The sequence below is a fragment of the Chaetodon trifascialis genome, chromosome 1, assembly GCF_039877785.1.
Source record: "Chaetodon trifascialis isolate fChaTrf1 chromosome 1, fChaTrf1.hap1, whole genome shotgun sequence".
NCBI classification, from domain to species: Eukaryota; Metazoa; Chordata; class Actinopteri; order Chaetodontiformes; family Chaetodontidae; genus Chaetodon; species Chaetodon trifascialis.
This window is the reverse complement of record NC_092056.1, coordinates 12,655,175-12,681,108: the sequence shown is the minus strand read 5'-3', so window position 1 is coordinate 12,681,108 and position 25,934 is coordinate 12,655,175. Positions and strand designations below refer to the sequence as shown.

At 41.5% G+C, this 25,934-nt stretch overlaps 2 protein-coding genes across 3 annotated transcripts; both read left to right on the top strand.

The window, feature by feature from the left end:
• The first annotated feature begins 436 nt into the window (after nucleotides 1-436).
• golm2 (golgi membrane protein 2) lies at nucleotides 437-12,663 on the top strand. Of its 2 annotated transcripts, XM_070961072.1 has the most exons (10): nucleotides 454-1,572; nucleotides 5,500-5,554; nucleotides 5,704-5,806; nucleotides 6,783-6,873; nucleotides 7,124-7,247; nucleotides 7,445-7,528; nucleotides 7,639-7,917; nucleotides 8,353-8,490; nucleotides 10,233-10,400; nucleotides 11,602-12,663. In XM_070961072.1, the coding sequence occupies exons 1-10, from the start codon at nucleotides 1,246-1,248 to the stop codon at nucleotides 11,676-11,678; spliced, it is 1,446 nt and encodes a 481-aa protein (XP_070817173.1). In that variant the 5' UTR covers nucleotides 454-1,245; the 3' UTR covers nucleotides 11,679-12,663. The 2 variants fall into 2 exon arrangements, with proteins under 2 accessions (XP_070817181.1, XP_070817173.1); XM_070961080.1 differs by lacking the exon at nucleotides 10,233-10,400 and having other exon boundaries at nucleotides 437-1,572.
• A 425-nt stretch (nucleotides 12,664-13,088) lies between these two features.
• ctdspl2b (CTD (carboxy-terminal domain, RNA polymerase II, polypeptide A) small phosphatase like 2b) lies at nucleotides 13,089-25,541 on the top strand. Its single transcript, XM_070964785.1, has 13 exons — nucleotides 13,089-13,258; nucleotides 16,908-17,098; nucleotides 19,148-19,286; nucleotides 19,379-19,528; nucleotides 19,827-20,075; nucleotides 20,208-20,304; nucleotides 20,492-20,603; nucleotides 20,716-20,802; nucleotides 21,099-21,161; nucleotides 21,248-21,327; nucleotides 21,570-21,696; nucleotides 22,190-22,285; nucleotides 22,418-25,541. The coding sequence occupies exons 2-13, from the start codon at nucleotides 16,931-16,933 to the stop codon at nucleotides 22,481-22,483; spliced, it is 1,434 nt and encodes a 477-aa protein (XP_070820886.1). The 5' UTR covers nucleotides 13,089-13,258; nucleotides 16,908-16,930; the 3' UTR covers nucleotides 22,484-25,541.
• Nucleotides 25,542-25,934: the final 393 nt, after the last annotated feature.

The window sequence follows — 25,934 nt, the reverse complement described above, 5'->3', positions numbered from 1 at the left end:
TAGCGGAAATGTTGTCGGACGAATGCATATATAGGCTTTTGTTTACAACACGGCACGGAAACTCTTGCTATATATCAAAAAAAGAAAAAAAAGTAGAGAGAGAAATAGTCGAAATAATTAAACCCTGTCCCTTATTTCATTATAACTGTAAAGTGTCCGTTCACTCAGCCATGTGCTTCCGGTCGGGCACTGCTCGCGACACCGAAAGCGTTATGTTTTCAAACATATTTACTGTATTTATAGTGTGGTCGCTGATTGTCGTGCACTATTTCAGCCATCAGTGTAGGCCTTCAGCCTATAGCCTACACACGGGCTCATAGGCGCCAACCCAAGTTAGAAGCACTGCTATCAAAACACACAATCCTCGTTTTCTTTGTCCTTATGCTGGTCAGCGCCCATTTTGGACTTTTATTTTGAAACATATTTGCGCTTCGGTAGCAAAAAGCGGAAATCACGCAGACTGTGTACAGCTAGCTTCACACACGCAAAAATCATGTTTGGTAGGCAGCGACTGTTGGTGAGTCTGATACAAGGACCGTGTCTTTAGTGTTTGTGAGGATCTCGTCATTTATATCACTAGGATTATATCTGTCCTCCGCGAGAAGAGACGGCACTTTTTTTGTCTGAAAGCAGCTCATTGTGTTTTCGCATCCACCGTTGCTAGCTAGTGTGAAGTGGTTAGCTGGACAGCGTCAACGTTAATGGGAGCTAACATCTAACGTCAGGTCGGGATCGAAAATCATCAGCGGTTTTGTTTGACGGTAATTCAGTGATCACAGGAGCTCAAGACGTCAGTATTTGCAGTCCTGCGGGGCTTGCCGGGGAACCATGAGAAAGAAGTGGCTGGAGGCTAACGTCATATAGCTAGCCGTGTGGTTTGTATTCGCTGTCCTCGGTGCCACGGTGCCGTGTAGCTGTCCACGTCTCGTCTCGTCTGTCTGCTGTGTTTAACGCTGCCAGCTGAGCTAGGCCACGTCCCTGCGGGCGTATTTCACTGACATTGGACGAGTTGCAGAGAAGATGCCTAGTGTGCGGAAGGAGGGAGGACAGTAAGGATAAGTCAGAAATGTGAAAAGTCTTGGACATTCATGACTGTCTGCCCGTGTAGTGTTTGCATTTTCCAACGGTTGCCGCATATCCGCGGCATGTCACGTAGACGGATGTGTTTTACAGCGGGGGGATACTCTCATTGAGCTCTGTAGGTTGCGGTAACAACCTGAAGTCGAGATACACTTTGTTTCTGAAATGGTCGGGTTTGGTGCAAACCGACGGGGAGGCCGCCTCCCGTCCTTCATCCTCATCTTCTTGATGGTGATCATCGCCATACTGTCTTTCAACTACTGGACAGTGTCCAACAGGCACGGCCGCTTGCTGGATGAGCTGGCGGAGGTGCAGACGCAGGTGAAGCGCACGGACGCGGCGCGGAGCCGGCTGGAGAAGCGGAACTCGGAGCTAATGGTGCAGGTGGACACGCACAGGAAGCAGATCGACCAGAAGGATGGAGACTACAGCGTCCTGGAGGGCAAGCTGCAGGCCCGAGAGGCGCTCATCAAGAAGTGCACTGATGATAAGGTACGGCCCGCGTCTGCCGGGATGAACTTCACAGTCACCATTATTCTCTGAACTCTAGAGCTGCAACAATTAATCGATTAGTTGTCAACTGTTGAATTAATCAGCAACTATTTTGATATTCGATTTGAGTAAACAAAAATTGATCCTCGCGTCTTAAATATGGATATTTTGTGGTTCCTTTACTCCTCTGTGATTGTAAACTGAATGTCTGGGTTGTAGACAAAACATGACATTTTAGGATGTCATCTTGGGGTTTTGGAAACGCTTATTTTTCACATTTCTTTGACATTTGATATTTTGTAGACTATGTTCAGAAATAGATAACCAAAGTTTTCACAGACTGGGGATAGAAAGACCCTCAAAAACAAAAAATCATTGTTAGGTAAAACTGGGTGACAGGTTTGGTGGTAGTCGTTGACTCGCTGCCTCTATGAAGTGTGTTTCTCTGCTTTGGGTTTGGCTGTCAGTGATCTTTTACAATATATAAAAAGGGGTGCGCACCAAGTTTTCTGCCAAAGCAAATGTTTTAGATAGATAATACTTAACTGCAATCACATCACAATGTCTAGCCTCATCGTAAAATCTCCATTTTGTTGTAATCTCACTCTTATTTAATCTCCCCTGTCAATTTTGAAAACTTGGTTGGTCATTTTTATCAACTTTAAAGAGGAAAGGTAACAGAGCGTTTATGAGGAGGGCAGTGTGTCGTCTTGGTACCAAGTGGCAGATAATACATGCAACTCATCCTTCATTGGAAACTCTTTCCTGACTTCTTCTCCACCAATATAGTGTTCAAATCACAGCTCATAGCTCTCACAAGTGCTTTAATATCCCTTTGGATTTTTGGAAAAAGTGGTGTAATGGTGTCATTTCACTGTGCCTCTGCTTTTAAGCCACTTCTAATGTGTTTAAGTGTGGATGAGCATTGGTGAATGCTCCATGATTTACACGACAGATCTGCTTTTAGCTGTGTGTGCTATTGGTTGATCCTCTTATCAAAATTATTAGATGAGATGAGGAAGTCCACGTTCATTCCACACAATGTTGATTTTTGGTTGCCTGTCAGTCTAAAATCCACTTGTCCCTACATTACTCCCACCTATCTGCCAGTTATTATAGAGTAAATAAAAACACACGATTACATTCACAAAGAAAAACAGATTCAACTCCGCTTTCTTGTGCTGTGTTGACTTTCTGTTCGTTTTATCGGCACATTTTTACACATTTTTGGGGCTTTACATATTCAATGTGAGTGGCTTGTTTGTATGCTCAACAAGGCTATTCCCACCTTTTGTCCTGTGCGGTGGCCCAGCTACCCTGGGAGACGTTTGGACAACAGATGGGAGGGAGGTTTTCCTGTAATTTGCATCCAGTCTGACATGCTTATTTCTTATGGGCAGCCATACGTTTGTTTAACTTATGTGTGCTGTGGCGTCACACTCAAATCAGTAGACACATTTGACATAACTTCTCTTTTCAGGAGAAGCAGAAGGTGACTTTAAGCTTTTCTGCAAGATCACAGACAACTCTTGTGAGAAAACATTAAATTCTGATTTTCAAACTTATCATTACCCATAGATAATCAATGGCTTGTACAGATGCTTAAGTGTATTTGCAATGTAGTCTGCAGGACTATCAGGTTGGGAGCAATTTCTTGTTTTGCTCAACATTTGCAGACAAGCTGTCCTTGACTGCAGCACATCAAACTTCCTCTTTGCTTCTTGAGTGCACTTAGTGATCAGGATGATAACATTGCTTGCACTGAGTCTTCTATTGTATAAACATAATCTTTGAGGCATAAATCAGCAAGAATCACCTGTAAGTGGAATGGGGATTTTTTTTTCTCAAATGATTTTGCATGCTGAACCGTTTCTCCTGCTTGACACTGTGTTTCTGAGCCAAATGCCATATTCTATGGCCAGATCAAATCATTGCACACCAGCAGCCCTGTAACACTAGCCTTCTGTTGAGTTGCCTGGTCTGCTGGTACATTTTAATCTTCTACAAACAGACACATTTTATTATACTAAAACCCCTCCTGTCAGCTGAATTGAGCTTAGACTTTGTTCCTGTTGTTGAGGCGTGTATAGAGGGTGAAGTGTGGAATAAAGAGGAGTCTAAGCTCCCCAGTTTCTTGGTTGTAACTTCAGTATCCGGCTCTCTGTTCCTGTAATCAAGATAAGGAAGGTGTTGAATGGCTGTTGTTCCACTCAGTTCTTTTGTCAACAGCCCAACCCTGTTTCAACAGAGAAGCTTGCTCCATACAGTGAGAGGCCTGCAATGCAGAAGAAAAAATACTGACAGTTTAGTCTTAGCGAGCCTCCATACAGCACCTTATATACAGTCTTGTGATCTTTAGGTGCAATATCGTGCAAGCTTATAGTTCGTCATCCAGCCTGTACACAGTCTGGTTGTGCTGTTGTCTGTGCAGCCTCTTTCAGCAGGCTGCAGGGGAAGCTGTTAACTACCAGTGAGAGAGTGACAGGTTGAAGCTTTCATCTTGGCAACAGTTAACACTGATGCTATATTTCCTGTGCTCTGTCCTTGCTGCCTTTTGCCTCAGTTAGTTTCAGCTCATTCAAGAGCTCAGACAAAGGTTCCAAAGGTGAAAGTTTTAGGGAAAATGGAAAACAAGGTATATCCACAGAAATCTGTCACACCCCTCCTGCAGACCACTGTCCATCGATCTGCTCATTGTGTTCACACAGTCATTATTTTTCCATAATATGGCTAAATGCACTTTCTTTTCTGTCGTATTTCCCGTCTTGTAACTCCGCCAGAAATTCTGTCCTCATCTGTATTTTGACTTTTTGATACTTTCTGTCTGCTTGAAAACTATTTGTGTATTTTGTGAACGATGAAACAGCCATGTTTCAAACCGGTACGAAGGTCTTAGTTTTCCTCCCCTCTACCTCCCTTCTTAACTGTCTTCCTCCTTACCTCCCTTCAAGAGTGTATGCATACACCTGAGAGTTTTATTAAAACACAAAATAGAGAGCAGCCAGCAGTTTCGTTTAATCATATCATAGCAAGCGTCTGTGTGGGCTGCAGGTGGGTTTCGCGTCTGTCCTAGTTATTACAGAGTGGATGTATTGGATTGCATTACAGTCTACATTGGTTTCCATTTTCCTGCTCACAAGGTGTAAGTTAAGTGCTGAAGAAAAGCCTGCTGGGGCACTTGTTCAGTTAAAGGACCATTGTGTAAGATTTAGGGGCATCTGTTTGCAGAAGTGGAATATAGTAATCACAGGTATGTTTTCATTGGTGTTTAATCACCTTCAAATATGAACTGTTTCGTGTTACCTGAGAATTATGTACAGAGGGAGCAGGTCTTCTTCCATGGTGTTCACCGTGTTGCACCACCACGTTTCTACAGTAGCCCAGAATAGACAAACCAAACACTGGTTCTAGAGATCTTTGTCTCGACTTTCTTGACCATCGTAGGTTTTCCTACATGCTTTGAAGCGGAGGGTATTTAGCTGGTTGCAATCTGCAAGAACACATCCGGGTATTTGACTGTACTTGTCGAGATGCGGACTTTTGAATTGGAACAGTACTTGGACTCAGATTGATGACGTTTCTCAAGTACACAAGAACACAAGTACAGAGAAGAACGCATATTGAGAAACGGCCGTTGAGTGAGATACTTAATTTTCAATCACTGGGTTAACATTTGATTGGCAGGAACTTGTTGCCCTGTAGCAGTAATTAAATGAAATACCACAGCTGTTTGTGCTGGGAGGCCTTGTTACACAGAAAAACAAGGCATACCTGTTCCTCCTTGTCTTCCTGTGAACCTCCTGAACCTGTTGCACACTTACCTCTCTGTGGCTTGGTAGGGCAACTCTTAATTGGTGAGAGTCAACATGCATGTAGCTTTCTTTCAGTTGATTAGACTCTGAACAGGTTTTTCTCTCCTCTGAATAGATGAAGCTGCAGAGTGATGTCACAGCCCAAATGACAGAAATCCAGAGGCTGAAAGGTAGGACTTCATCCTTGTCTGGTCAGTAGAGGGCACTCTGAAACACAACAATCTCTTAGTAGACGATTCAAAATGATAGAAAGTCTCTTCAAGAAACATTATAGTTCGTTTAACTGATGTTGTGTGCATGTTTGTGTTGCTGCAAACAGAGCAGCTAAAGGATCTGAAGCAGGAGATCATGAAACAGGAAGAGCAGCTAAGAGAAGTGAAGAAAAATAGCACTACTTTGGAAAGAAAACTGGAGTATGAAAGGTATGTTAAACCTTCTCAAATTATCCATAATTATTTTCAAAATTTTCAAAATTCAATTCAATATTAAATATAATGGTTGCATCATTGGTCATCTTAACTTCCTGTTTCCTATTTCATTATAAGGTTGATCTAATCTAAGTGATGTTTCACTTACTTTGTGTGTTGTAAGATTTTTAAAATAGATTTATACCTAAACTCAGTTTTGCAGGATTTCTAAAAATATGTTCCTGTTTGCACAAATCTAAAGAGCCCTGCAGCAGCCATAAAGAGGAAAAAAATAAATATCGAGGCCACCTTTTACTACATTGAGGCCTGAAATGCTAAAAAAAGAGATGAAGTTTGTTCCCACGCTTTTGGTTAAGAGATAAGTATATACACTATGTGGAAAACATAGTTAGGCTGTTAAACCACAACTACAGTACGTCTTAATCCAGTTATACATGCCGTGTGTAAAAGCACACACAAGTCAGCCAACAACACTGTTAGCTGTCCCCTAAATTAAAAAAAAGAGCCGTCGGCATGTTATATAATCAGCCTGAAACAAATTCTTCACTAAAATGAAGCTATGTTGAATAGACAGACACACAGTCTGCTCCACCTCCTGTCCTGAACACATATTAATCCTGGTTGTTGAAAGAGTTGTGTGCATCTTTGCCACACTGTCTATGGTCTTTACATACGGTGTAAAGATGGACTGTAGTTGCATATTGATATCTTACCTGTGTGTCCAATGTAGTATTTGCACTTATTTGGTGTGTACAAATTTACTAAAAAGGTGAGAGCAGATTGTATCTTGTGCACACATAGCATAGGGTTATAGCATCTCAAGTGCTCGATGTAGTAAAATGTGGTTTCCATATGTTTTTTTTTTTCTCTCTGTGGCCACTCTGGAGCTCTGTACAAATCCACTTTATGGTATGGTGAAATGAATCCCAGTTTATGTTGGTAAAATTTAAGAGGAATCTGTGTTAACTAGTTTACAGTGTGGACGTCAGATTGCACAACTGAAAGACGAGTATGAAGAAACAAAAAAGACCCTGGAGGAAGAAGCATCAAAGCTAAGACAGGTTAGTGTTGTTAGAAATCATTCTTTAGTAAATGGGGAATGGTTTGCGCCCTCTGGTGCAGGTTGCATTCATTCAGCACTGCTGCATCTATTCATTGCCGTCAGATTGTTAGCGCAGATGTACGACTAGTACACGGCCAAACTCGGCTAATTCCCCTCTCTGTTCCTGTTAAAGCTCCCCTGTTTGTTAAAGTGTCTCATTCTCTTCATTTTCCATGTGGTCCTCTGATTCACGTTTGATAATTCTTCAGAGTGTCATGGATGGCCAAAAGGGTGTCATGGCAGGTAGACATGCACAGGGAGCCCCTGGTGTGGAGATGGTTGGAGAACGCCACACAGTGGCCACTCACCGACATGACAGCCCAGATTTAAAAGGTACAGTGGATGTGACAGCATCAACCAAAGCTTGTCTTCCTTATTTTGCTTATGCACCAAATGTAGTATTTGACTGCTGTGAGAAATTGCACAAGCACCATGTCAAGAAGAAATTTCTATTTGATATTTGCACTCTGTTTGTTTCCTGTGCATGTTTCTGTTTATGTGAGTGTCACGTTCCTTCTGCTCTGTTACAGAAGAGATGGGTAAGCCTGGCAGTGATGCCGGCATGCCTGGTATTGAAGACAGCGAGGTGGGAAAAATAGATGATGTGCAATTTGGTAAGCAATGAACCTGAACTATCAAATGCAATTTTTAGTCCAAATACTTCCTGTATTTCTACTGTAGTGTTCCATAAGTTGTCTGACTTTACCTCTCCATTTATCTACAGCCTTGAAGAAACCAGCCATCACTCAGAAGCACGATGAGGCCCCTGATCTGGTTGTAGGAGCAGGTGCTGGACCTGGCGTCGGGGCAGCTGACGGCCCTGGTGTCCTGGGCCTGGCCTTGGACCAGCCCAGGCTCCAGCAGGACAGAGTGGAGGGCCGAGCAGTAGCGGTTGCGCCTCCGGCCATCGTCAAACAGGCAGAGAAAACTGTAGTGTTTGAAGAAGACAACAAGGCAGGTATCAAGGCAGACGAGCTGGGAGAACAACAAAGACAACTCCGAGGTACGGAATGTTTACATCCATGTAATTAGTATTAATTATATTAGTCTGTCTTTTGAGGCATGTGATAATTCATTGACATGTAGCTTTACTGATTTAATGCTTTCAGTTGTGTTTTTTTTTTGTACTGAATCTTTAATTAATTGAAAATGAGAGCAGAGAACTTTTATCTTTCGCTTGCAGTTTCTACATGTTTAATGAGTTTCCCAGTCGTGTGTAACATCTCTCAAAATGCACATGCTGCATTAAAGAATACAAATGTGGTTGGTTTGTGAGTGAGCGGTTATAAAAAGACATTAATTTGCCCTTTTTATAGTCAAGTAATCATGACGTAGCTCAGGAGATTTAGTTGTAGCATTTGAGGGGTGATGTTTGGCCTTTTGATGTTTGATTTTGGACGTACATATACTGTAACAGAAAACTCTTTCTTATTGGTAGCTCCTGATAATGTCAGGGGTGACAGCGAACACTTGAAGGGGATTCCTCTGCCCCCCAACCCAGCCCAGGTGCCCAACCCCATCCAGCCTCACCGCACCAAAGACCTCGTTCAAGCAGAGCCAGTACACCACCGCCAAAGTGAGTTCCTCCACAACACTCTGAAAAAGGGAGTATTGTCATTTGCAAGGGAGGTTTTGGTTGGAGGTTTTTATTAACCTGTTGATTGATGATCGATTTTTTTTTTTTTGGGGGGGGGTAACATGAATAATAAGTGTAATAGCTTTTCTTGTTAGCTCTGCCTTTGTGCTTAACTGCTGCCTCTCAGATCTCTGATGTGTGTCAACGCAGAGAGTAAAATACAATTTTCTGTCATGCCCCTCGCTAACTGGTTACATCCCTACTTCTATATAACACACTTTCATCTGTAAGTCATCTCTGAGTATGGGTAGGAGCACTGTCAGGGAGTAGAGAGAGGGCTCAGTTGCAGAGGTGAGGAGACAAATGACACACCTGGCTCCCAGATGATCCTTTCCTGCTGCTTGGCTTCTGCTCTGCTCTGGTGCCTTTTCTCCCTCCTTCTCCTCTGTTTTCATTTGTTCTATTCTTTCATCTACCTTAAACATCCACCTCCCCCTCTGCAGCTCTGCTGCTTAAAACACTGGCTGTATTCAGTCCACGTCTTCATTATGTTTTTCCTTCTAATCTTCTGCCTCTGATCTCTTTATACTTGCATCCTATTATGGCAAATTAACACCCGACACCCACCAGATGTCTCGTTTTTGGCAGTGTCTGGTGCTCACTAGACACGAGCAGCCCAAAGACACTTTCTGGCTCAGTGCATCTCGAGTCCCCACCCAGTCCTGTCATGAGCAACAAATCTGTAGGAGGTGAGAGAGGAACACAAACTGCCTCAGATGCTTGTGTGATCGAGATTGGACGGAGATTATAAATCAGAGAGTAAAAAAACAATTTGAGCTACAATTATTTATACATTGTGCTGAATACATGATCAGTTTTACTGTTTTGCAATTTCAGAAACCTGTGATCAATATGGGATCTTTATTTTTTCCCAAATGCTGCTCATTCAGTTGGAACAGTTTGTGTACTTGTCTCATCTTTAATGTGGCCACCTGTAACAATGAAAATGCCCACTTCCTGTTCAATATTAAAGATACAAGGAAAATTTTGTAGCCACAATATCCAGTAAAAATACCTCAATTTCTATATATCTATATTTAAATGCATCAAATATTGGTTTATAGCATATAAACTGCCTGGTGTCCTCTTCCAGCATATAAAGTTTAAATGGCCAACCCAGACAGGCTTCTGTATTTAAAGCTGTGTTGAACTGAGGTGTTTTTCTGTTGTCCTCACGTAATGGAAGTGGACAGCCTGTTAGAAGCATTTCTGTAAGAAGTCAGAAACACCACACTGTATCTATGGCCCTCACAATTACCCTTGAGTTGAATCAACACTCCTCACAATACCCACAATACAAAACATAAGATGGGATTTACAGCGGGGCTATTGTATTTGATTGATTGAATTGTACAGATGATTAAACCCGTGACTCAATTAACGCTCAGTGCCCTCTAGATGTTAAACAGCCTCTCATTATAAGAGACCCCCATTTGTTTCCACTCAACTCTCTGCTTTCAAGTCCATGATTGACTTTCCTTTACTCCTCAGAAACACTTGTCTTTTAATTCACATCTGGACCGTGTATCTGTTCACCTCATCATCCTTTTGTCATCTTCCTCATGCGATCACTTGTTCCTTCATGCATTCATTATGCAGTATTTCACCCATTCCTCCCTGTCTCCCTACAACTGCCTTCGCTTCCCTCCCTTCCTGATGAGGCCCTTCTCTGCCTCCTGCAGGCCGGTTCTTTGATGAGAACGAGTCCCCAGTAGATCCGCAACACGGCTCTAAGCTAGCGGACTACAATGGGGATGATGGGAACGTGGGTGAGTATGAGGCCGACAAGCAGGCCGAGCTGGCCTACAATGAGGAAGAGGATGGTGATGGTGGGGAGGAAGACGTTCAAGGTGAGCCAGGTCGGGGGACTGGAGTGCCTGTCCAGATGTGTATCCACCATTCCTCCCTTGCTCCCTCCCTCCACCCCTGTCCTGCTGCTGCCCCCCTGCATTTATCCCGACAGTTAAAATAGCTCACAGTACCCTGAGTTTGGACCTTGAATCCACCATAGGCCGCACATATTTAAGAGTAATGTCAAAAACACCTTCAGGGTCAGAGCAGGACTGTGCTGTATGCAGTCCAGGATGAGTCACTGAACTGTGTTTTGACACAATAACAGTTCTTAGCAAAAGCTTGACCCACGAACTTGTGGTTCTGTGAGAGTAAATCAGTTTCCATTTAGTATTTTCTCTCCTGCCTGTGCTTCATTTTAGCTATACCACCTGTCTGTGCCCACCACACATCTGACCCACATCTAGACCAGTAGATAAATATAGCTCACTGTGTTTGTGAACATGTCTGTGTTCTCCTTGATATATTGAAACGCATGCCTATGTTTTTTTTTCCCCCTTTGTTATTGTCATGTCCTGCTATGAATTTCTGGTTGCTTATTAGATTAGAATTTTAATGTTTGATGAGAGTGTAATAATACTGCTTTTGGAGAATGCTGTTTTTTTGTTTTCATCCACCTGGAAAAACAAAACAAAACAAAAAAAACAATTTGACTCATGTTAGCCCGGTGATTAGATCTTGGCTGTGTTTGTCTTTTTTATCTGTTATATCTATGTTAAACTCTTCAGATTGTATAGTCTCTGATTCCAATAAAAATCTAGGATGTCCTTGTTATTATAATGACCCACCAGGAAGATAATTATTGCTCCGTAGATGTAAGAAGCATTTTTTGGCAGAGTTAGACGTATCCTTTCAATACATTTCCTCTACATTAACACACCATTGCTAAACCAGGGAAATTATAAACCAAAGGGTTGTGAGTCCCACACTCTTCACACAGGATGGATGTGAACATCAAACACCCTTAAAGCTGAACATCCAGTGTGCTGGCATGTAAATAAAACCATAAAGAACAAAAATCCTGATACTTCCTGACTGCATTGAATATAACTCTTGTTTTTGTGGATGTACACTGTAACAGATTAGAATCAGGCTAGATAAATCAGTTTTCTCATGTATGATTATAGCACTTCATTGAGTGTATCATGTATTGCTTAATCTCTAACGTTTGTGTTGCTTTCTTTTTTTTTTTTTTCCCAGATGATGATGATCGGGACATGCAGGGAGACCGCGCTGTGGATTATGGGAAAAGACATCAAGCCATTGACATTCTTTGAATGGGAACTCGTACAGCCGTAGCTCATTAAAATATTCAGGCCTTCCTCTCAAACAAAGGTCTTTGGTGACAAAATAGTTTGAACATCGATATGTTGAAGAATTTATAGGGTGCATCCTAAATGTCACGGACTCTTTTGAAGAACAAACATTGCAACTAATGAATTAATTCTCAATAATGTAACATAATACCAAGAAAAAAAAAGTCATGGCATTTTCCTGAGCTGCTGTTGATTTGCTAATGGCTCTAAGTTATGACAGTAGAGATGATATCCTGTACACTGACTGTTGGGTTTTGTTATTTGATAACTGCCTCAGTTCATAACCGAGTGGTCTGAAAGAGCCCTTTTTACTCACACCTGAACTTCAAGGTCGAAGTATGTTTTGTTTTTGCTACTTTCCTTTACAGGTTGCTGTTGCTTGACACAAACTCTTCACCTGAGATGTTTATCAAAGAGACTAATTCGACATTCTGCCTTTCTAACAATTTTGGGACTTGTACATGGAACACCTTTTTCGTTTACAGGAGTGGGAATGCATTACAGATGCCAAGGACTTTACTTATATGGCCCATTAAATCCTTTTCTTTTCTTTGTGACAGACACTTGAAAGTGCTCCTCACTCTATTTTGTTTTTTTAAATGATGCCATTGCATGCATTTGGAACTTCTTATTCATAATCAAACTGAGCAAAATACTGATGCTTAAGCAATACTTAGAGCAATGTTAGTATCCTCAGCAGTGTGCAAAGATTTAACCAAGCACACATGGAACTGACCAACTGTACACATGCTTCCATTAATGAGGTCTCTTGTACATAATGTAGTTGAACTGTTACCATTTGTACTGAGGACACCTAATTCCTCACCTTTAGGGAAATCCTAGACCATGAAATCACTTCTGTTTTTGCAGGCAGGAAAATTGATTTCTCATGGAAAGGCACATTGAATGTAATTTAATTTTATTAAAGGTGATGCTTCACATCATTTCTCAGTTGTGATAGTGCTTTAGAGTCGAGGTAGAACTGATAGTTGGTCATCAGCAGTGAGTGGATTACTCGGGTGATAAAGCCTTTGAATGTGTATGACTAGTCAGCTGTTTTGTAGTCATAGGTGTCTGGTGCCTGGTTCATAAGAGGAATGCCCTATGCTTTTCTTTGCAACAACGATACATCTTTTGAGTATACACAGAAATAATATCATAAATGTGCGCTCGATTGTTGACCTTGTGATTATTCAGTAATTTACTACTTGCTTGTGAAAGAGGAGCCACAAAGACAGGCAGCCTTCAGCCTTTATCAAAGCTGTTAGAAGGAGGCTGGTGGTTCTTCGCTGCAGACTGTGGCTGGTGTTTTTGAGAGGTAAGGGGGTGTGTCTGTGTCCCATACGGGTATCTGCCTCGGAGAGACTGAGCAGAGGCGGGAAATGGCGCCTGGTAACACAGCGATGTGTCATTTCGGAGACGGTGCTTGAGTACATGTATACAGAAAAAGTCGGATCAGATCACGAAAACAACCACTGCCTCTGTTGTGATGGTTAATTGGTCTTGAGTCATTGTCTCCAGATACTGCGGATCACCGTAAAGTAAGTCGATAATGTTAACCAACCTTGTACGTGCATTTGTCTAATTTGGCTTGCGGTTTATGTAATGTTGGCTAACGACAGGATAAATATTTTCCTTCCCTGGTTGTGCACATCTGTTAGCCCGCAGCAGTTTTTCATGAAGGCTAGGTAGGGTTAACGCTAAGCTAGCTGTGCTATGCTAAGTGACAGAGCTATGGGCAGCTAAAACGCGGCCTAACGCGGACATGGCTAATTTCTGGTCGACTCGACGTCTCGGCTAATTTTAGTTTACCGCTAACGTAGCCGTTTGTAACTAAGCCAGGCAATAAATACTCGCTAGAATATTAATCATTCAAAGCCCAATTGTTTCGGTCGTGTTAAAACAATAAACGTCTAAGCAACGTTAAGGAACGTTAGGTTAAGTCTTCTAGCTTGCATTGAGGCTAATGTCCAAATTCGCATTCCACAACAGAACTTTGCTAGGTTTACATTAACTAACCGATACCCTCTTTTCCATTTAATGTCTCTCCAAAATGTGTTGAGCTAGGCGTGTTCATGTACGACAAATGTTGAACGAAATCACGTCAACCGCATTTGTTAGTTTTAGATAACGTTGACTGGCTCAACAGATCATTTGGATAACATCACTGTGTTAGCTAGGTGTTGTGATTAACGATGTTTGACTGGTTTCACTGTTAAAGAACGCAAACATTAGCAATGTATTCGAGGAGACGGTCGAGTCAAAGCACTCCGCAAAGTTCACGGCAATTAGCTATCTAATGTTCCTTAATAATTTTAATGTCATTTCGCTCAACTTGTGATGCCGCACTGGCATGCTAACGGTTAGTTAGCCAACTTGGGCTGGTCGTGTTGAAATGCTAACGTTAACGTTTGCAAACCAACCGGAATGCCGGGTTGTGTTAACGGATAGCCTTAACTTGTTACCTGTCGGTGCCACTTGAAAATCTGACAATGTTCAAATAATTTATTGCACACATTCAGTAAACGTAACGCCTAACACACGACCTCTTGTAGCTAGTTCATTTAGGTAACTGTTAGCGTTAGCTTCGTCTAGTAAGTTGCTCGATTAGCACTAACACTTGATAGTCGTGATTAAGTAGCGCAACTTTTCGAATGCTGATTTGGGTATGATTCAGGCCAATGATCCTGCCGGCTCATATACCCATATATATATATATATATATATATATATATATTTTTTTTTTTTAATCATTTTTTATTCTTCACTATGATGTATGCTTTGGGCACTTTTTGAGTCAGTCAGCTAACGTTAACCTTAGCCTCGGAGTAAATTTTGTATAGTGGGCAAGCTGTCGGAAGGGCCTCACTTGTTTCTCCACTGTGTTTCCATGGCTAGCGTTTGCTAGCTCGCTCATACAGTCTCAGTGGCATGCATGTTCTTATTTCCCGCTCACTTGCTCGTACCTAGCTATGTGCATGATCCTCTGTCAATGGACGATTGCCTAGAAAGGTAGATGTTTCGCAGCTATGATGTTGCCATGCGAACCATGGTGAAGTTGGTTGTATATTAGATACAGCAGGCGCTTTATTTTGCTGTTTATTTAACAGCCACAAAATAACGCCGATACTAACATGCATAAGGCACGGAAAAAAGATACGACTGTGAGTAACTTGGCTTTAAGAACAAATTATTGGCTCAAAGTAGGGATACCCGCTTCAACAAATCCTCGGCACTTCACGTATATTAACTTTAGTTAATCGCTTTGCAGGGTCAGTCTCACACATTAGAGAGTCAGGAAGAATGCCATTATATAGCACCTGACAGTTTCTCTTTCGAGGTGTTAAAGTAAATTTATTGGTTCAAGTGGTCAAATAGTAACAACCTGAACTGTTGGTTTATCAGTTACAAAAAAGGACAAGTGTTAAACATTATGAAAATATACACACATACTACATTGGCAAAGACAACCAGTGGTCACAAGGAGACCATCAGCAGTACTGATTTAGTGGTTAATACACCACTGAACTGCAAAAGTAATATGATCTTGCCAGAGTAACTTTGCACAGGTACAATTAATTTATTAAGGCCAGTGTCAGTGCTGTGATGTCTACACCCAAATTGTAAATTGTTTTAGCTGTATGTTAAGGGTTAGATAATTTCCAAAATTTTGAAGGCAAGTCATCTCCCTCAGTGACTGAAGAATAGAAGTTCTCAAGATATTTGCAAAACACAAAAGATTTTTTGAAAATGAGGTATAGACAGCTGATTTAAAATAACAAGTAGATGATTTAATGTAATGTTAAATATTGGGCAGAACATGTGTTGTATAAATTATGCATGTTCATTGATGTATGAAGCAACAGTTTTATCCAAAAAGCGATCAGCATCTGTCTCAATAACTGGAATTTTCTATTATTTGCTGGCTTAACATGATGTAATGAGCATTTGCGATCTGATCTCTATGTAAAAAAAAAAAAAATGCTGCAAAGACAAGGTGTTCTCAGCTGGATCAAAGCTCAGTGGTGATGATGGTTAATCAGCTTTTTTTAACTTGCAAAAATATGCATGCAATGTATCTCTCCTCATAGATGTTTTAGTGTAGCTGATGTTTTTCAATAGCACCCCCACAAAAAAACAATTTTGATTTGAGTGCTATGATGGATGCCATAATAAAGTCAGTGAGTGTATCCTTCTCAAACAACTACATTGACATTCATGCCAATTCACTGTCTGGATGTGCAAATGCATTTGATACTCTGAGCAGTCACAACTTTGATACTTGTCCCACTTTTTCCTCTCCGCCAGATACTTTAATGTTTCCATGGTCTCTGACGCTGTTAAAGTGCCTGTTGGTGTTTTTGTGTGCACACAACTTAGTAACAGCATGTACACCTCTGGTGTGTTCATTTATACACCCCTATGTAAATGTAAAGCAGTTGTCGTGAAGGGCGTTTACATTATGTGAGATGTACAGTATGTATTGAGAAGGTGCTATTGTGTTCACGGTTCCTGACAGGTTGTGGATATGTCCGGACACATTTTCAGCCAGCTGCTGTTACGTAAGCACAAGGGGCTGGCATGCTTGACTGACAATTCGTGTTCACTGTGAATAGATTTTAAGTTTTCCCTGGAGGACAACGCTGACCAATTAAATCCCTCACCTCTACAGAATAAAGAGTTTATTTCCCCTGGATACGTTTAAAAATCGTTGTCCACATCTACGTTTTTTTTCAATTAGTGTGTTGTATTGACTTAAACATTACTTTTGTTTGTACATAGCTGTAAGTGTATAGTAAGATCCCGGGCGATGTTTTTTTTTTTTTTCTCCCTTCTTTACTGTATGACTAGAAGTAAAGCCAGCTGTGGCTGCCGTGATCCACTGTGATGTAAGTGAAATGGGATCTTGAATGCATCCAGATGTTGGCAGAAAATGCACCAGTATTACCCCACTACAGAGATTCACCCCACAGACTTATCCATTCTTAAAGTTAAAACTGTTGGAACTGTTTGTCCCCCTTAACAGTTGAGTATTTGCTTAAATGTCTTCCCTTGAATTTAGAGTCATATTGATTCTCTCTCTCTCTCTCTCTCTCTCTCTCTCTCTCTCTCTCTCTCTCTCTCTCTCTCTCTCTCTCTCTCTCTCTCTGTATCTGTCATTTATTCCCATGTCTGATTTTTCTAAAACAGCCTTACATGTGACTGCTAAAACGATGAGGCTGAGAATGCGTAAGGCGTCTCAGCAGCCGAACCCCAGTCTGGCAAGCCGTCCATCCCGTACCAAGCGGAGGCATTCAGAAGTAGAAGAGGACACTCCTACTAGCGGAGGGAGGGGCTTGTTCTCAACCATCAAGAAGTTCATTAGAGGAAATGCTGTCAAGGTAACTACATCCTGTAATCACATCAAATGACTGCTTTTTAATTAAGTTTGATGCAAACATGAGTGTGGTGCCCCTTCTCATAGCACTGAAATACTGTAGCTGAAGTTGTCTTCCTCCTCTCAGTACGTCACCTGTACGTCACCTAAACATCTTGGCACTTCCCTGTTTTAAAAGTGTATTTAGCTCTGCGTTCTCCAGGTCGCTGAGTTAAATGCAGTGTTTCTTGGTGCAGAGTGTCATGTTTCCCAAGAAATGTCTTGTGGAATGCAGCAGCTTGTCTGAGAACCCGGACTCGGCTCTAATTTTAGCTTCTGGCTCACAGAGTTGGTGTGCAGGGACAGGAGGTAGTAACAAGTGGAAAAGTCAACTCGGCTAAAAGAAGCATTTCCTCTGGAAATACATGGGGACTTTTTTATGTTTTTACATGATGTTGTTATCTCATGTTGCTCAATACGTTTCCTCATTGAGTCTTAATTTAAGACCAGCAGCATACATCTTATTTTTTCCTATGGTAAAATTAAAAAAAATGTTTTGCTTTGATTTCTGCCTTTTTATTTATTGTTATCGTATGGTCTCTACACACTACCCTCACCAGCCACTTTATTAGGTACACCTTGATAGTGCCGGGTTGGACCTGCCTTAAATTTTTTTTTTTTTTTTTTTTTTTTTTTTTTTTTTAAATTGTGCCTTTATCTGGAATGGACAGGAAGATACATCAGCATAGCAACATTGGTGAAAATAAAAACAAATGTCCTTCCAGTTTTGTTTGTTTTGAGTCCAGAAAAAGTACATACTGCCTTAATTCTTCATGGCAATAGATTCAACAAGGTGCTGGAAACATTCCTCAGAGACTTGGGTCCATATTGACATGATGGCATAATACAGTTACTGCAGATTTGTCTGCTGCATATCCATGATCTGAATCTCCTGTTCCATCACATCCCAAAGGTGCTCTGCTGGATTGAAATCCGGTGAGTGTGGAGGCCATTTGAGTTCAGTGAACTCAATGTCATGTTCAACAAGCCAGTTTGAGATGATTTGATCTTTGTGGCATAGCACGTTTTCCTGCTGGAAGTAGCCATTAGGAGATAGGTACACTGTGGTCATAAGGGGACGGACATGGTCAGCAACAAAACTCTGTAGGTAGGCTGTGGCGTTTAAATGATACTCAGTTGGTACTAAAGGTGTCATAGAAATATCCCCCACACCATTACATCACCACCACCACAAAAAGCAGCTTGAGCCGTTAATACAAGGCAGGCTGGAGCCATGCTTTCATTTTGTTTACACCAAATTGTAACCCCACCATCTGAATGTTGCAGCGGAAATCGAGGCTCTTCAGACCAGACAATAGGGCTGTCACTTTTTCCAAAAGCCAAGTTTGAACAAATCTATAATGACAAGTAATTTGCTGTTTTATTAACTTAACATTGCACGTCATTCTTCCAGCAATCGAATGTTAAGTTTTTAAACTGCTATATTAACACATCGTAACCATAATAATGCTGTCTGATGGAGACCTTCAGAATAAGATGCAGTTTGCTTTAGTTTGGAAAGGGCCATATCAACTGCTTTCACCTCAAGCCCCTTGTGCACTGCCAGGTTTAGTGTGTGGGCCAAACAGGGTACATTAATAGTCCCCAAGACCTTATTTACACCTGGTGTTAAAATGCAGTCTGTATCTGGGTACTGTATCTGTTGCAATCATATCAGCCTCACCACATCTGGAGGTGATCTGGCTTGCTGACATCTGTAAGCTGCACAACATAGATATTTGTTTTTTGGCAACACAAGATGTTCAAATTTAGAGAGCGAGCAAGTGAGAAGGCTAAAAGGGACATGCCTCTAATGACTGATTATACATCTGTTCTGTTCTGTGAAAGCACTATTTTTCAACAAAACTGACAAATGAAAGCAGTACGGGAGGGAAATGAATGTCATGCAGTAAGAAATGACTGTGATTGTGTGCAGCTGATCTTTCATTTTTTTTTTATCAAATCTATTTGGCAGTTTCTCTGTTCCAACTGCATGATATCTTGTCTCTTCAAGGTGCAGCAAGAGAGCCCAGCCAAGAAGACACGCCTCCACTGTGATGTGGACAACAATCTGATCACCTCTACCACCCCGAACACCAACACCCCCCGCAAGACTATCAGCAGGGTTGGCAGGAGAGGCTCCCTCAATGGACGTGAGTGGCACTGAAGCGAAAAAGACTAATCAGTAGTCTTTATTTTCCGCATGTCTGTTAATTCTCATAAATCTGTTACTCCACTTCTGCAGAGGCAACCAATCATGACAGGAGTAAGGAGAAGCCCAATGGCAGTCTGGAGGAGACGACTGCTGTTGAGGTGGCCACCAGCCCTCCCAGAACCACCCTTCTTGGGACGATCTTCTCGCCCGTTTTCAACTTCTTTTCACCAGCTAAAAATGGTAAGCAGCTCCTAAAGAAGCCTGATTGATTGATGGCTAGCAATGTAAAGAGACCATGTTCAAACCAACAATATAGCTGTGCTTGGATCAGATATGGTGGGCTGAATTTGTGCGAGTCACAGAATTATATGTATTAGTGAAAACTGCTCGTATGGTTCCTTATCACTAATATTTTGAAGTTCTACCACTGTATTACACACTATGCTCTGCATTTCTTAAAATAATAGCTCGTCTTTTGTGTCAGTTATGTCATGAGGATACACAAGTCAAATACCTCTTCTTCGTATTTATTCTTCAGCCTCTTCTGGCTCAGACTCTCCAGACCAGGCACTGGAGGCTGAGGAGATAGTCAAGCAGCTGGACATGGAGCAGCCTGTGGAGACGCCCACCAGCACAGCCACATCCACACCAGAAGTGTGTGCCACTACTAACTTCTACTCTAGTGTATCACAGCTGCCACCTCTGCGACCTCCGCACATCCCTGAGGTGTCTCCCACAGCAGTGGAGGAAGAGCTCGCTGCTGATGCTGACCTTCCACCCCTCACAGGTAGAAACTGCAGCTGAGAACACATGAAACAAAAAGTTTTACTTTATGGTGAGGTAATAATGAAGTGACCAGCTCTGCTTATCTTGCTATTTTGTCTTCCTGTTTCTCATCTTGTTCTTATTGTGCTCTAAGCTCCTGGCGCCAGTCCAGACATGGCATATGTGGACTCTCCTCCCACTGCGGTACCACCAGAGGCATCCTATGAGGAAGACTGGGAAGTCTTTGACCCGTGAGTGAAACACTGCTGTCATAAAATGCTTAGTCCCATAGCCAGACTCATCTGAACAGAATGCCAACATGTGGAAAGCAAGGGGCAGTGGGATAGCTTAGATCAGCGTGTGGGGCAAAACCTTGGGTTAAATAAAGCCCAGAACAGACTAATTTGACGTGTCTTTGTGTGATGTTTTGATTTGTAGGTATTTCTTTATCAAGCACGTCCCTCCACTCACAGAAGAGCAGCTCACCCGTAAGCCAGCCTTGCCACTGAAGACGCGCAGCACGCCTGAATTCTCTCTGGTCCTAGACCTGGTCAGTGGTTGTATACAACATCAAATCATTTATTTGTCGATTTGTATTTGAATTAATTTTCAATCATATCATAAGAGAGGAAGTTCAGTTTGTTCTCTGTTGTGTTCCTTAGGATGAAACGTTGGTTCACTGCAGTTTAAATGAGCTGGAGGATGCAGCTCTTACGTTCCCTGTCCTCTTTCAAGATGTCATTTACCAGGTAAGTTCTGTCCTCCAGGTGTGTTTCTCTCAGTGTTTTCCATGATGCCACTAGAGGGGGATGAAGTCCCATTTGTGAATAGCTGTACTTTGAGGAAGGCGTACTTGCAAAAATAGATGAACTTCTCATACAGTTGGCGAACTGCCCAATTCAACAGACAGCTCGAGAACTGTACTGATAAGACGTATGTTATTGCACTTGATTCACTTCTAGTCTCTCACGGCAGTGACCTGCAATAAACGTTGTCTGTGTTGGTCAAAAATATTTGCTGAACAGTGGTCTGTTGTCATGTACAGGTGTATGTGCGCCTGAGGCCGTTTTTTAGAGAGTTTCTGGAGCGCATGTCTCAAATCTATGAGGTAAATATAACCTGTCCACTCCTGTTAATTCAGCAGAACTGCGTCAGGTTTGAAAATTGACCTTTTTTATTTTCTTGGTTTCGTAGATCATCCTTTTTACAGCCTCTAAAAAGGTGTATGCAGACAAACTGCTGAACATCTTGGATCCTAAAAAGCAGCTAGTCAGGTACGTGTGTTTTTTTTTTTTTTGTTTTTTTTCAATTAAATAACAAATTCAAAAGCTGATGTAAGACTGAATGAAAAGAGGCAGAGCTCAAAAGATGTGTGCAGCACTGCTGTTGACATATACTGCTGTTGAGGTGTCAGTGTTGTGGTTTTTTTGAATTATTGATTGCCCTGACCTTGTCACTGATTGATCCCCCCCTTTCTCTGTCCCCTCTTTCCTTTCATTCCCTACTGTAACTGTAGACACAGGTTGTTTCGTGAACATTGTGTCTGTGTCCAGGGAAACTACATCAAGGACCTCAACATCTTAGGCAGGGATCTGTCAAAGACCATCATCATCGACAATTCACCACAAGCCTTTGCATATCAGGTGAAAACCTAATGCAAAACCTCCAGTGTTTTGTCTACCTGGTTATCAACAAGCATCAGTAACTGTCACAAAAGTCAACCGATGGAAATAAAAACAGAGCAAAACTGCCATGTGCTGCTCTGATTAATTACCCAGAGGCAAATGTAGGATGTGGCTGATTAATCATTGTGACCTGCTGAGATGAGTCAGGCAGATACTGGCACATCTCGTCTTATGATCGATATATTTACCAGATGTCTAAACAAACACTTCACACATTAGATAAGTGACATTTGCTTCATACTTTATTTCAAAAAAGACACTAGTAGAGGTGTTTTATTTCAGACGACTGCACTATTCCACACTGTAGGAAATCCTGGCATGGCAATGTTTTTACAATTTGGGGTTTTTAAATTTGAGTTTTCTTGTTACGTTGGAGAGGCTCATTTGGGTTCGGCTATACATATAGAGACATTGCTCATGTGATCTTGACATGTTTTTGTGCTCCCCACAGTTGTCCAATGGGATTCCCATAGAGAGCTGGTTCATGGACAAGAATGACAATGAGCTGCTGAAGCTGGTGCCCTTCCTGGAGAAGTTGGTTGAGATGGTAAGATGTTCTTCAGTAGTATTGGTAATGTTGGACCCATTACAGCAGCTGTTACCATTTCAGCAAATGCAATCTAATTTGTTCTCTTAATCTCCTCCTGTTGCGGTTTCTTCTGCCTGCTTGACTCATCAGAACGAGGATGTGCGGCCGCACGTTCGGGAGAGGTTCCGGCTTCACGACTTGTTGCCCCCTGATTGAACTGGACCACAGTCTCTCAGAACGGGACAACATGAAAAGACTGAAAACAACATACGTGTAAAAAGCCCCTCTTTGGATTACAAACTACAACATTGCCATTACTGTTAAAGTTTTAGCCTTTTTCCTTTTTTTTCTTCTTCTGGGTTAATTTTTGTTTTTAAATCCATCTTTGCTTTTTTAAAAAAAAAAAAAGTTTTTAAAAATCTGGATGAAATTTTCTAAACATCTAAATGTATAGAAGAAATTACACACACAATGAACAAGCCCAGGTAAACTCCACTTTTTGACTGACTCTCCAACCGTGGGGCCGGATATTGTCTCCACTCTAAATTCTGACGTCTTGGTGCTGGTTTAGTGGATATGAAAACACCACCTGGTAAAGAGGAACTCCACCCCGACCGAGTCCCTGAACCCAAACCCACCCCTGGTGCTCACGCTGTTGACACTGACGAATAACGACACTGTGGCTACAGATCATTTTCAGCAGGAATGACTGGCCTGTAAATCTGTGCGTGTGTGTATGTTTACTCCTAGCCGCACACACACACTCACTGATTTGGTGTTTGGCAAACCTACAATCTGTAGCCTTTAAAATCATATGCATTCCTCCGTAGCTGAGTCAAGTTTCTATTGTTGGTTGCAGTTTTTATCTGGTCAAACTGGTGTTTCATTGTTTAAAAGAAAAAAAAAGCGTTTCAAAATGTTTTACTTCTGTTTGTAAGATATGATATCTTAAAAGGGGTCAAGTAAGTTTTATTGTAAGACTTCCTGTTAGGAGAACGTGGGTGCATATTCATGATGACGGTCCACTGCATAGTCAAATGAAATGGAATTAATCCGGGATTTTAAGTATAGTTTTTCTTGTTCTAACAAATATAGGTTTAAATCAATGTGTTGGCCTCACTGTGGACACAACAATGCTCCTTAATTGGACGTAGGATTAAGAATCTTCATACCTGTAAATCTGAGTCATTGTAAAGGTTTGAGGGCATTCATTTTCAAAGTGATATTTGTCAACGTTGACCTTTCTTTCATAATAGTATTTGATTTGTCTATAATCAGTATTGTCTTTTTCTCCTAATCAAGTATTCTGGCTAAATCAGAGCTCTGTTTCTTTTAGTTGTAATGTGTAAGTTGATGGCTATGTCAGTAGCATTATGACTAATGTAGCACATCTCTGCCAGTGTGTCATGAAGTCTACCCATGGTAGAAGTCTATGGCCAGACCCTGTACCAGCCATATCTGGCACCAGCAACATACTGTTTTATCAGTCAGATGCACTGACTGCTCCTCTGTCTGTTTCATACTTTTCTTTTGTACTTTTAAGAGTTTTCTTTTTACGTTTAGTGCAGTTTAAAGCATTGTGTTTAAGAATGGTAACTATATGAATGTGCATCTGCCCGACACTCAAGCCAAACTGACGTTTTTCTCCTCTGTTGTTTCGACTTGATTTATTAACAGTGAGACAAACAGTAGGCAGAAATGTAGGTGTTGTGTTGGCGTCCTTTACCAGCCTGAACCTGGGACACAAAGCGCGAGGCTGTCCCCTGTCATCGCCCTAAACCTCAAGAGTTAACTTGAATCTCCTTTACAATTTGGCATGCATCGTTGAACTTGTCACAGTTCTTATTCAGTTTTAAATCAAAGTGCATTTTATGTTAAAGCAAGTGTGAGTGTTTGGATTTGTCTGGGTTGCCTGTACAGTGCCATACGATTCCTCTCCTCACCAGTCCCCCCCCCCCCCCCCCCCTTGGCATTTCCTGCGCTCTTGCCCTTAAAATGCTTCGATGGAAAGAGACAATCAGACCTCAAAGCTCTGCAGATACTGAAACCTGGAGACATCCACCCCTCACATTTTTTCAGTGTGCCGTAGGTGTAGGTGTTGTGTACTGTGATTCCACTGAGTTGAACCCCCTCCCATGAGTAAATTTGCCAGGTGAATCCTGCTGTGCCCTGCCCAAACAATCCCATTTGCCCTCTTAAGGCAGGCTCTGTTCTGAGATGGTCTCCATCTCTCCAGCACCCATCTGTCTTTTGCCTTTTTTCATCAGAAGCTAGGCGCTCTCCAGGAATTAGGATTAGTTTGTATTCAAGTTAAATTGTTACAGGGCACAAACGGTGTTCACTCAGACGTGACGTGAGTGCACATGTCCAGACTATGAATGTAAATTGTACATGGGGTGAAGTCTTGAGCGTCTTTCCAAATTCCTTGTTGTGTTCTCTCCTCATCCACTCGAACAAATCGAAGAAGAGGGATGGCGGCTCACGTCTGCCGTTCACAAGTAGGCAGGCAAGAACAATTTACATGGAAGAGGAAACGTGTCTTGAGGTCCCGCCATGGTAGCCCCCTCCCCACCCCTCCTTCCCCATGACCTCTCACCATCCTGACTGCCAGCTTTTAGTATGCAAGCCTCACCTTGAGAGTGTGATGTAGCCCAGGTGTGCTCTTCTCCTCAGTGAGCTGTGTGATTATGTAGAATTATCAGTCACGGCTTGTTTCTGAAGGATCGGTGGGAGGCATTTGATACTTTTCATCCAGCTCATTTTTATGTGCATTACCAGTTTATTGTACACTGTTGTACAATACATGCAGCTTCATGTTTAAAAAAATCCTTAAAGTAAGGAAAATCTTTTGTATTTTTGATTTCAAAAGGCATGTCATATCTACTTTTTAAATGTATTAATGAAGATTTAACTTTACTTCAGATGGAGTGTTTTTTTTTTTCTTACAAATATCTGTATGTTTAGTTTAGCGCAATGTTACTGAACTGTTAAACTTAGCATGTAGAGAATACAGCTTGCTTTGTGGAAAAGTCCTGAATTAAATTTTAATCATGGCACTTTTTCTGCAGAAAAGAGCAATCGTGTTAATGATTTTTTTTTTTTTTTTCAATATCCGTTAAGCCATTTTACTTGTAAGAATTGCTATTTGTGCTGAAGATGTATTTAAAATGTTTTAAGACATCTTTGTTAGCCACCAGGCTACATGCTATTGTAAAGTGTATATACAGTTACATTGAATTTCTGAAACAAAGTTTTAAAGTTAAAAACCTCTTGCATGCCCTTTGTTTTTATTTCTCTTGAGTGCCTGAGGTGATGCTGGAGATGTGGGACAGTTCATGGGAGAAAAGAGGAATAATATAAAGTAATGGCACAGTTACATTAGATTCATGCTTGCGAGTGAAGAGATGGTAGCTCTGAACCATTCCTCCATCTTTGAGTAGAAGACTCATTTTATCGATTGCTTTAGCATTTAAAGTTGGCCTATAAAATGTCAGCTATTTATAATTTGAAATAGTTTATAGTTTGCGTAATAGTAGTGGGTGTAGTAGCTATTTTCATGTCGATCATCTCCTCCAGATGCTTGGGAAACTCGCAGCCTAGCGTTAACCTTTTCCATCAAGACTGTGAGTAATGAATGGATTGTGTTTTAATGGGGGTCTCTGACGTT

Bases quoted from the DNA above. Each gene is read 5' to 3' on its own strand.
- golm2 (XM_070961072.1), top strand. From the start codon at position 1,246: ATGGTCGGGTTTGGTGCAAACCGACGGGGAGGCCGCCTCCCGTCCTTC. The intron at 5,555-5,703 runs GTAGGACTTCAT...TGCTGCAAACAG, and splicing joins AGAAATCCAGAGGCTGAAAG to AGCAGCTAAAGGATCTGAAG. The intron at 7,918-8,352 runs GTACGGAATGTT...TCTTATTGGTAG, and splicing joins ACAACAAAGACAACTCCGAG to CTCCTGATAATGTCAGGGGT.
- ctdspl2b (XM_070964785.1), top strand. From the start codon at position 16,931: ATGAGGCTGAGAATGCGTAAGGCGTCTCAGCAGCCGAACCCCAGTCTG. The intron at 19,287-19,378 runs GTGAGTGGCACT...CCACTTCTGCAG, and splicing joins GAGAGGCTCCCTCAATGGAC to AGGCAACCAATCATGACAGG. The intron at 19,529-19,826 runs GTAAGCAGCTCC...TTTATTCTTCAG, and splicing joins CTTTTCACCAGCTAAAAATG to CCTCTTCTGGCTCAGACTCT.